This window comes from Wolffia australiana, chromosome 13 (genome assembly GCF_029677425.1).
Source record: "Wolffia australiana isolate 7733 chromosome 13, ASM2967742v1".
In the NCBI taxonomy this organism is placed as follows: Eukaryota; Viridiplantae; Streptophyta; class Magnoliopsida; order Alismatales; family Araceae; genus Wolffia; species Wolffia australiana.
This window is the reverse complement of record NC_135847.1, coordinates 4,845,684-4,857,190: the sequence shown is the minus strand read 5'-3', so window position 1 is coordinate 4,857,190 and position 11,507 is coordinate 4,845,684. Positions and strand designations below refer to the sequence as shown.

The 11,507-nt window shown below is 48.1% G+C and overlaps 1 protein-coding gene across 1 annotated transcript; it reads left to right on the top strand.

Annotated features, from left to right (window-relative positions):
* The first annotated feature begins 271 nt into the window (after positions 1-271).
* LOC144711423 (uncharacterized) lies at positions 272-10,564 on the top strand. The gene is made up of 4 exons (XM_078585420.1): positions 272-498; positions 743-810; positions 914-1,085; positions 7,714-10,564. The coding sequence occupies exons 1-4, from the start codon at positions 357-359 to the stop codon at positions 10,383-10,385; spliced, it is 3,054 nt and encodes a 1,017-aa protein (XP_078441546.1). The 5' UTR covers positions 272-356; the 3' UTR covers positions 10,386-10,564.
* The last annotated feature ends 943 nt before the right edge of the window (positions 10,565-11,507 follow it).

Sequence of the window (11,507 nt, the reverse complement as noted above, 5' to 3'; positions counted from 1 at the left end):
ATCCTCGACGACGACAACAACGATGATGACGATGACAACGATGACGACAACAACGATGATGATGACGACGACGATGACTACTACAACGATGATGATGACGACGATGACAACAATGACGACAACATTTAGATGAGGAGGATGATGATGATGATGATTATGACGATGACGACAACAACGATGATGACGACGATGAAGTAATGATCATCAGTCAAGAAGAGAGACAATGAAGATGAGGGGTTTTGGATGAACATGGCAAAAAACGCTTATGTGATAATGGGCTTTTAAAGCCCACTACACACAGTCTATTTAAATACTCAACACTTCACTGTTCTCGCGCCATCCCCTGTTCTTCTTTCATGGCGATGAAGGGGTCTCTCCACGCCGCTGCCATAGAGTGTACGGCGTTGATGGGTTCTCCCCCAGTGTTCATCGACACGAACATAGACACCCACATTGCCCTACCCGTCTCTGATCTCGACACCGTTGCCGATCTCAAGAGTACGCATACGCTCGCTTCATCCCCGTTTGATCGATTCATCTCGCAATTATTCCCTTTTCTAGGCTCGATTCTATAATGGGTTTGTGTCACAATCTAATTTTTAGGATTTTTGGTGCGTTTCTGGGTTCTTGAACGTATCGGATTGCTTCCGAAATCTGTCTTTTCTTTTCTTCTTGAATCTTCTTACTGTGGTGTTTCTGTCTGTTTTGTCTTCTTCAGTCTCTGACCGGAATTTTTTCTCAGAGAAGGCCAGAATCGAGCATGCCTCTTGCTTCCCTCAAATTGGCGATATCAACATCTTGGCGATGAAGGTAATGGTTATACTTCAATTATACTGTTTTATGGGTATTTATTGCCTTAATTTGGTGTTTCTCTGATTTGAGTGGTCTGATGAAACATGCGTTGCTATCTCAGGTAAAGCGGAGGTCTGCATATTATCACTTGTCGGATGCAATGCTTGTCAAGACATCTTTTGAGGGGATCAAAGGGACTTGGTTTCTGCAAATGGATGTGAGCGTTGTATCCAGCGATTGCAAAACCGATGCTTTTCTTGAGGCCGGTGCTCTCCCAATTGCTGATGCTCTTGGTAAAACCGACCTTCTTAATCTTTTGTTTGAGAGAAAGGAAAAAAAAAGAGAATGATCGGAAGAAAATGTACAGAAAATAATAGTTTCTAATCTCTTAGAGAGGATCTCCCTGCCAAATCAACTCAGCATTGTATGAAAGGGTATTTCCTTGTTTTGTCCTTAGAGTAGTTCCCTTCAAATGCACTTCCATAATGTACCTGTAGCCCTTAGATTGGTTCCCTTTATATTTTTTCAAATATAAATTATTTGAAAAGTAGTTTATACAACCTCCTTAATCTTATTATCTGCCTTTATTAGGAGAGGTAATATCCATCCTTTGTCCTTAGTGTAGCTCCCTTAAAGCACACGTAATCATTAGATTAGTTTCCTATATATTTTTTCAAACATAAAATATTGGTGAAACTATCTCATACGACCACTTTATTCTCCATCTTTTGTCGTTTAGACTAACCCCTTTTAAATACCAGTAGCCCTCTCCTCAAATTATCATTAGTCCTTAGTCTAGTTCCCTATATATTTTTTTTCAAATATAATTCTTTGGAAGACTATTTTGTGCTCAGATATTAATATTCTTGACAACCCATTGGAGAGGGCATTTCCATGTTTTCTCCAAATATAATGAAAGTAGATCTTGGTCCATAGAGTCCCAAGAAAGTAGGAACTCCGACCTGTCCGATGCTACTTCGGTCAAATACGAGATACAAGTAGGACCCTCACTATGAGCAAGCTGTGCGAAAAACCGCTTCTTTTTTCCAGTACTTGGTCGAAATGAGCCTGGAAACCATGGATTTTTTAGTTTTCGCCATTGGTTACTGGTCGAGCCACTGGAATGGAATGTGTTAGTGAGATAGTCAGCCTTATGGGCTAATGGGCCCTATTCTATAAGCCCATTAGCCCTCTTATCATTCTCTCCCTCCTAGGGTATATGTATACCCAGCCATGTACTCTATTGAGTTATGTCATTATCTTCTTCCTTCCTCTCTTGACATGGTATCAGAGCTCCAGAGCTCTTCCATCTAGGGTTTGACATCACCCTCTCGCTGTCTAGCGAACCCGGAACGTGACCGACGGATCAGCCACAGCGCGAGCTGTAGCCAGCCCGCGGAGCTTCCGGAGAACCAGCCGCAGCCGCAGCCGAGCGCCAGCCGCAGCCGCAGCCCTAGCCGGAACTGCAGCCGAGTGCAAGCCGCAGCCGCACACAGCCGCAGCCGCAGCCGCTCGCCAGCTGCAGCCACGCACAGCCGCAGCCGCAGCCGCGCGCCAGCCACAGCCGCGCACAGCCGCAGCCGCAACCGCGCGCCAACCGCAGTCGCAGCCGCTTGCCAGCTGCAGCCGCGCGCAATCCGCAGCCGCGCAGCCAGCCAGCCGCGCGCAGCCGCAGCCGCAGCCGCGCCAGCCGGCCGCACGCAGCCGCAGCCAGCTGCCTCGGCCGCCGCCGAAGCAGCAGCAGAAGCCGCAGCAGCCGCCGAAGCAGCCGCCGTAGCTGCAGCCAGCAGCCGCAGCCGCCGCCGAAGCAGCAGCCACAGCCAACAGCCGCAGCCGCCGCCGAAGCAGCAGCCGCAGCCACTGCCAGCAACCGCAGCCGCCGCCGCAGCCGCAGCACGGGCCGCAACCTCAGTCACAACAGCCGTCTCCGTAGAGACCACGGCTCTGATGTCGGAGGAACTTTACTCCACGGGCCAGACGCGTCAACCGGCCGTCCCAGATGATGGCTTCACCGATGCAGACTTTCAACGAGAACCCTTGTCACACAAGGTTACTCATTCTCTGCCGGCGGTTCCCGACACGACTTGTCTCCAGGGCCCGAATTTGTTATAGTGGCGTCACTTTGTCGAGACTACTCTCAAGGCTCGCCAACTGTTCAAGCATTGCACACAAGCCCCGCTTCCATCGACCCATCCACACTATGCGGCGTGGGAAGCAGAGGAACACTTCGTCCTTGGATGGCTCTACACGACCTCCCTGGCACCCTCGTTCCGTGAAAGGTTCCCTCGCTGCTCCACCGTGAAGGGTTTTTGGGACCAGGCCAACAAATTTTGCGGCCGCGAAGGGGACAACTGGCGCCTCTTTATGCTCATTGCCGAAGCCAGCAACTTTCGCCAAGGCGCATTGTCCATATCCGACTATGCGCTGGAACACAAGAAGCTGTGGGACGAGGTGGACTACTACTTGCCGACGGATGATCCGACGTGCAAGTCATTCCAGAACACTCTTCGCCTACGCCTCTTGGGGTTTCTTTATGGCCTAAACAAGGAGTATGACGACACTCGGGGCCGTGCCCTCCATCGCAAGGAAGGCCTTCCTTCCATTGATGACTTGGTGAAGGAACTCCAGGAAGAGGAGAGTCATTTTCATGTCATTGGCACTCTCTCCTCGGAGGCAGCTCGTGACTCGACTGCCCTCCTCGCCCGGCCTCCCTCGCCCGCTCCTGCTCCCTCCGCGGAGGCGGCCCCCTCCGGGCTGATTTGCTCCTACTGCAGCAAGCCTGGACATCTCCGCAAGTGGTGCAAGAAGCGTCAGTACGACAACCGGAAAAAAAAGGAGGCTACCGAAGGGAAAGCTATGGTTGCCTCCTCCTCTACCTCTTCTACCAGCCCGGTGACTATTGAGCAGCTCCAAGCCGACTTGGCCCGTCTCCGTGACCAAGTGGCTACTATGCAGACTCCGACTCAGTCGACGGCACATTTTGGTGGATTTGGTGCGTTCTCTCTCCCTCAGTCTGAGCAGTGGTATTGTGGTACGGCTTCTTACTCGCCTCTCGTATCGGATACGAGCTGGGTTCTTGATTCGGGGGCAACCGAACACATGACCCCGTTCAATGACCGGTTTGTATCCTACGAAAGGCATAGTGGGGACCGTACAGTTCTTACAGCCGGTGGTGGACGGTTGCGTGTTGCTGGAATTGGGGCAGTTTTTGTAGACGGCCTCGGAGTGGTCAGCAATGTTCTTCATGTCCCCGCCCTGCGAGCTATACTTATGTCTCCTCAGCGTTTGGTTGACAGTTTGTCCTGTTCTTTTCACCTCCAGCCTGACGGGATGTTTCTGTCTGACAAGGTGGGTCGGACTACACCGATTAGGCGGGAGAACGGGTTGCTGTTGTTGGACGATGGGGGACGCTCTCGGTGCTTCCTGCTTCACCGCCAACTCCGACCGGCGGATGTGCAGCGTATGGGACGTCTCCAGTTGGCTCACCTACGGCTGGGTCACCCGCCATTTTCAGTTTTACAGCGTCTCTTTCCTTCGATGTGTACTGGATTGGACCTTCAGACTATCGTTCATCTTTCTCTCCGTCCACCTCGCACTCCTCCACTCCATTATTTCGCATCCATAGTGATGTTTGGGGACCCGCCCCGCAGGCTAGCCTAAAGGGCCACCGATACTTTCAGATCTTTGTTGACGAGGCCACCCGCTACACATGGGTCTACTTGTTGACCACCAAATCTGGGGTTGCTCCGACGGTCCGTCACTTCTGCACCATGGTTCGTACTCAGTTTGGCCGAGGTATTCAGCACTTCCGCTCCGATAACGCCCGGGACTTCGTCAACACCGAGCTGGCAACGTACTTTGCTGACCATGGGATTCTCCACGAGTCCTCTTGTGTGGCCACCCCAGAACAGAACGGTATGGCAGAACGTCGGATCGGGTATGTCACGTCGACCGCCCATACCCTTCTGCTGAACTATTCTGTTCCGTGGGCTTATTGGGGTGAGGCGGTCTTAACGAGTACCCATCTCGTAAACCGTCTCCCCTCCCAGCCCCTCGGGTTTGTCAGCCCATTGGATCGTCTCTCCACGGCGTTCCCCCATCTCTCACTGCGGACTGGACTCCTCCCTCGCATCTTCGGGTGCACGGCGTACGTCCACGATACGGCTCCCTCTCGCACGAAGCTCGATGCTCGAGCTCTCCGGTGCGTCTTCGTCGGGTACGCTTCTCTCCAGAAAGGTTACCGTTGCTACCACCCTCCGTCTCGGAGATTTTTCATCTCGGCAAACGTCACCTTTGCCGAGCATGAGTCTTACTTCGGTGATTCTACCTCGCCACGCCTTCCGCTGGTTGAGGCGTCTTCGACTCCTTCCTTGGAACCCTTTCCGTTTGTGGGACCCATTCCTCCATCGTCGCCGTCCCCAGCCACCTTCTCTCCCTTGCCTCCTACCGTCTCACTCCCGGTGCACCGTATCCTCCCCCTAGTGCACCTCCTAACCCCGGGAAGTCCATCTCTCACCCCGGGGAGCTACCTCCTACTCTTGGTGCACCATATCCTTCTCCTAGTGCACCACCTTCCCCCGGGGAGCCTCCCCCTACCCCCGGGGAGCTATCTTCTTCTCCCTCCTTTGCTTCCGCTCCTCCGTGGACGATCGTCACCTCGCCTACTGATGATGATGCTCAGTTGGGATGGCCTATCGCCTTCGGAAAGGGGTTCGTCAGTGCACTCGCACACCTCTCTACCCCTTATCTCACTATCTCTCTTTTGATCGGCTAAGCCCTTCCTACGGTCCTTTCTTTCTCACATCGTCGCATCCTCCTCGTCGCCTATCCGATGCTCTTGCTTCTCCTCATTGGAAAGCGGCGATGGATGAGGAGATGCAGTCCTTGCTCAAGAACCACACTTGGGAAGTCGTCCCACTTCCTCCTGGCAAGAGGGCGGTGGATTGCAAGTGGATTCATGCCAAGAAGCATCATGCTGATGGTACTCTCGAGCGCCTCAAGTCTCCACTTGTGGCTTGGGGGTTTACTCAGTCGTATGGCGTGGACTACTTCGAGACCTTCTCTCTTGTGGCGAAGATGGAAACAGTCCGTCTCCTCTTGGCGCTTGCGGCTCATTCCGACTGACCGATACGACAGTTCAATGTGAAGAATGCTTTTCTCCACGGTGACTTGACGGAGGAGGTGTACATGCAGCCACCTCCCGGGTATACCCTTGGCCCTCCGGGCACCGTTTTCCGGCTGCGGAAGTCTCTCTATGGACTGAGACAGTCACCGCGGATGTGGTTCGGTCGATTCTCTTCGGTCATGAAGACCGAGGGCTACACTCAGAGCAATGGGGATGCCTCCCTATTCTTCCGTCACAGTTCCGCAGGTGTCTCCATCTTGGCCGTGTATGTCGACGACATCCTCATCACGGGGTCCGATTCTGCAGAGGCCGGCCGCCTCAGCTCTGCGTTTGCCAAGGAGTTCGAAATCAAGGCCCTTGGGCCTCTTCGCTACTTCCTCGGCCTTGAGGTGGCCTACTCCCCCCGGGGGATCTTTGTGTCACAGCAGAAGTATGCCGTTGACCTACTGGCCTTGACCGGAATGACTGAGTGTGCACCGGTTACTACTCCCATCGACCCTAACGTCAAGTTGGGTAAGGGGGAGGACTCAGCACCGGTGAACGCATATCAGTACCAGCAGGTGGTGGGGAAACTCCTGTACTTGACCCACACCCGCCCCGACATCATTTTTGCCGTCAACCTCCTCAGTCAGTTTATGCACTCTCCGCGGGAGATCCATCGTCAGGCGGCCAACCGGGTACTTGCGTATCTAAAGGGCTGCCCCGGGAAGGGCTTGTTCTTTCCTCGGAGTATGGAGCGGACCGTGAAGGTGTACACTGATGCGGACTTTGCCGGCTCAGTTGTGGACTGTCGTTCCACCACGGGGTACTGCACTTTTGTCTTCGGCAGTCTTGTCAGTTGGAAGAGCAGCAAGCAGGACAAAGTGTCCCGCTCCAGTGCTGAAGCCGAATACCGGGCACTTGCCGATGGGGCCTCTGAAGGCCAGTGGATATACGGAATTCTCCATGACCTTCGTGTGGAGTATTCCGGCCCGATCCACTTCTACTGCGACAACAAGTCGGCAATCGCCTTGGCAAAGAACCCTGGCCAACAGGGACGGATCAAGCATATGGAACTCCACCGCTACTTCTTCAAGGAGCGCGTGGACGAGGGCATCTTAGACTTGGAATTTGTTCCATCCGCTGATCAAGCTGCTGATGTCCTTACCAAAGGACTATCTCGACCTCTCCTGCAACGTGCAGTGTCCAAGCTCGGCATGGATGTCATCCATACTTCGCTTGCGGGGGGGTGTTAGTGAGATAGTCAGCCTTATGGGCTAATGGGCCCTATTCTATAAGCCCATTAGCCCTCTTATCATTCTCTCCCTCCTAGGGTATATGTATACCCAGCCATGTACTCTATTGAGTTATGTCATTATCTTCTTCCTTCCTCTCTTGACAGAATGAGATAGGAATCTCTGGAGATCTTTCCTCTCCGTTTACTCATAGCAGGGTTTCCCTCTGTATTCTACTTCTTGGGTTGCCCATATAATGAAAGTAGATCTCCAGTTCTGTTTAAAGACCTGTTGCCCTCTCCATAAAGTGCGGGTAGTCCTTAGAATAGTTCCCTTTATAGATTTTAAACGTAATTTTTGACTACGACCTTAAATAAATGGCACTTATCTAAAGGCAGTCAAGAAGATTTATTTCTTTCTTTTCCTCCCCCGATAGATACCAGTACCTAGGCCTCTATGCTTTTCAGCATTCATATCTTCCTAATTTTTTTAAAAAAGCGTTCGTATCTTCCTAATTATTCTTTTTTTTTAACAAAATCTTCCTATTTATTCTTGCTAATTCCCCATAATCATATGTTTCAGGAAAGTCCCGGTCTCCGACACTGCAGGTTTCCAACAGATCTATTTCCGCAGGATACTTGGGTGATCAGATGGATATAGATCGAGATGACAGGCATGTCTCTAACATTGTGGATGATCAGAAAAACTTGGATGCAGAAAATGGTGTCATCAGTGACATTCTAAATCAGGATTCTAGACATTCGGGGGAGGGAGAACTTAAAAGAAGCTACAATGAAAGTAGGGAAAAACAGAAGACAGATGAAGTACAAAATCAAAATGCAGTGAAAGAAAAAACGGTAACAGAAAATATTTCTGAGAATTTTTCTTCTGGAGCTATTGATAAACCCATCGAAGAAAATCATCAGAAAGAAAACACAGAGGCAGAGAATATTTGTGAGGATTTTTCTGCTGGAATTACCGAAAAAACGGTCAGAGGAAATCATCAGATTTTATCTCTCCATGAAGAGTCAAAAACTGTGGAAGAACCCTTGATAGCGTCCACAGAGGATGCACAGGAGAAGCTCTTTCATTGTGCGGATGCAGGTCAAAAAGAAAAAATAATGTCTGATGAACAACTCATGGAAAATACAACGAAGTTTGAAAATCGCCTTAAAGATAGGAGAAGAAGCAAAAGGATAGCTAAACCGCATCCACCTGTTGACGAAAACATAGATATTGGCACTTCTAAACAAGTAAACTCTCAAATGAAAGGAGAACCATCTCTTAGTTATGATATGAACCCTGTCGCAGAGGAAACTTCTGGGCTTGGCTGTACGGTTGTTGGGCTCTCTGATGCTCCTCATTCTACTGATGTTATGAGATCTAGTCTCTGCAGAGATGAGCTTACTAAAGTTCCTGATTCAACTGAAAACATGCGTGCGAATGCTGCAAATGTGGAAAATTCGAAGAAAAAAAAGGATAAATCAAGGTGCAGGGACAAGAAATCATCAAACAGCAAGTATCATTCTTGTGAGTCGGAAAAGATTGGGCTTGAGGAGAATCCCCCTTTGGCCTCTGAAATTGATTCAGGAAAGTACTCATACCAGAATGGCAATGGGCTCGTTAACGGTTTTGGTGCATTTGCTACGAAGGAGACAGGGGACGAAGAACATATGACTGAGATCATTGACAATTACCATTCTAAACAAGCAAATTCTTGTTGTGAAGGAGAAAAAAATCCTACTTATGACAAAAACGCTTGTCCAAAGGAAACTGACGGGCACAGGTGCACAGTTGATGAGCTTTCTAGAGCTCCTGATTCTTGTGGTGTGATAAGATCTAGTCTTTGTGGAGATGAGGAAATTAAAATTCCGAATTCGACAGAAGATATGCAGGAGAACGCTGCAAATGCGGAAAATTCGAAGAGAAGAAAGGAAAAGTCAAGGCGCAGGGACAAGAAATCATCAAACAGCAAGAATCATTCACGTGACTCAGAGAAGGTTGGGTTTGAGGAGAATCACCCATTGCCCTCTTCAATTGACTCAGAGAAGGACTCAAACAACCAAAATTATGAAACTGTCACCCTTTCTGATGCGTTTGCTTCTATGCAAAGAGGGGATGAAGAACATAGGGCTGAGATCATTGAAAATGATCCTTTTAAACAAGTAACTAGTCAGAGTGATAGAGAGCCAACTCTTAGTTGTGATAGAAACCCTGTCGCAGAGGAAACTTCTGGGCTTGTACGTATGGTTGTTGGGCTCTCTGATGTTCCTGATTCTACTGGTGTAATGAGATCTAATCTCTGCGGAGATGAGCTAATTAAAATTCCTGATTTATCTGAAAACATGCATGTGAATTCTGCGAATGTGGAGAATTTGAAGAAAAAAAAGGAAAAATCAAGGCGCAGGGACAAGAAATCATCGGACAGCAAGCATCATTCTTATGAGTCAGAGAAGGTTGTGCTTGAGGAGAATCCCCCTGTGGCCACTATGGTTGGCTCAGAGTATAAAAAACATGACAATGGGGCCATCAATTTTTTTGATGCATTCGCTTCAAAGGAAAGAGGCGATGAAAAACAGAGAAGTGAGATAGAGGAGAGAAAACTTGAAGAGAGTAATGCCATGGGTTGCGATCTGCAACCTGCGAAGAAGAAAAGAAAATCCCACAAGCGCGAAAGAAGAAAGGAAGAATGTGAACCCTCACACGTTGCTCAGTCGGGTTCCCTCATAAACGCTCATAACTATAAAAATGTTGACCCCAAAATGAAAAACTTCAAACTTTCTGCTGATTTGAGGGCTGAGTATGACCAAGTTGGCAATCACCAACCTACTGACATGGACCGGACTCCAGTCGAAGATGTGAATGATGAAACTATGGACAGTAAACTGAAAAGCTCCAAACTTAGTGCAGATATGGGGGCTCCTGAGCATGACCCAGTTGTCTATCATCAGTCTTCCGAAGTGGGTCAGACTATGACCGAAGATATTAATGATGAAACTATTGACAGCAAAGCCAAAAGCTCCAAACTTTGTGCAGATCTGAATTATCCTGGGCATGACCCAGTTATCTATCATCAGTCTGCTGGAGTGGGTCGGACTCTGATCAAAGATATCGATGCTGGGTCTCTCACAATGAATGGCAACAGTTCAGAAGAAGAGAGTAGCAGCATCAGTCATTTTCGTGTTGCAGTCAGAAGAGGAAGCAAACGTAGAGCTGGGGGAGTTTTGGAGGGTGGCTCAGTGGTCAAATTGTAATTCTCCTTGAGGAGCCAAAATTTTGAGTGTTCATCCAGAGTGGGAATGGAAACATTTGAATTGGATGAAGAAATACTTTTGCAAGCATTGTTGGGTCTGGATTCAAGGCCACAAGCTTGAATTTTGTTTTTAGTTTTTGTTCGTTTATTTCGTGTTGATCGCATGAATTTGCAGTCCAAGGAAGAGTTTCCTTTTTTTCCACGTAGAAGGTTTCGTTTCAGTATTTGGATGGAAGGTTTTCTCTCTCTCTCTTTAGTAATTTTTCTCAGAATTTTGTTTCCGAGTTTTCGTATGCCTATGCTTATCGGTTCCCATCTAGACGGCTCATTTTTATGACATTGTCTGTGCTATTAACAACTCAAATTCCGCATCTGTTATTTATCCAAATCTTATTTTTGACAGACGATTTACACATTTCATTGCCTTCAAATTGCAAGGAAAACTCTAATTTAAACGATATTAAAAGGATTATGATCATCTCATTTTTATGAAATTGTCTGTGCTGTTATCAACACAGACAATTTCATAAAGTTGTCTCAGTTGTGTTATTTATTCAAATGATAAAGTTGACAGGTGATTTACACATTTGATTACAATCAAATTCCAAGGAAAGCTCTAATTTAAACGATAGTTAATTATTTATGTTCATCGCATTCTTATGGCATTGTGTGTGCTATTATGAACTCATCTGAGTTATGTGTTATTTATTCAAATGCTAAAGTTGACAGATTTCATGAAAATTCAAATTCCAAGGAAAAATCTAATCTCAGCAGTTTTTAACTATTTATGATCATCACATTTTTATGACAATATATGTGCTATTATCAACTCATCTCAGTTCTTGTATTATTTATCCAAATCTTAAAGTTCACAGAGGGTCGTTCCACGGTCAAAGATAGGGAGATTGAGAGAGATGAGAGAGAGAGGTTCCTGGGGTGAGAGAGAAGAATTGAAATGGGAGGGGATGACAATGGTTTGCTGACGAATAGGTCACCTCTCTTCAGGGGGATAACATTGAGTCATTGGAGCAAAAGGGAGAGGAGTTATGACCTAGAGAGAGAGAGAGAGAGATGAATTATGACCTAGAGAGAGAGAAGAGTTATGACATATATCTATCATAGA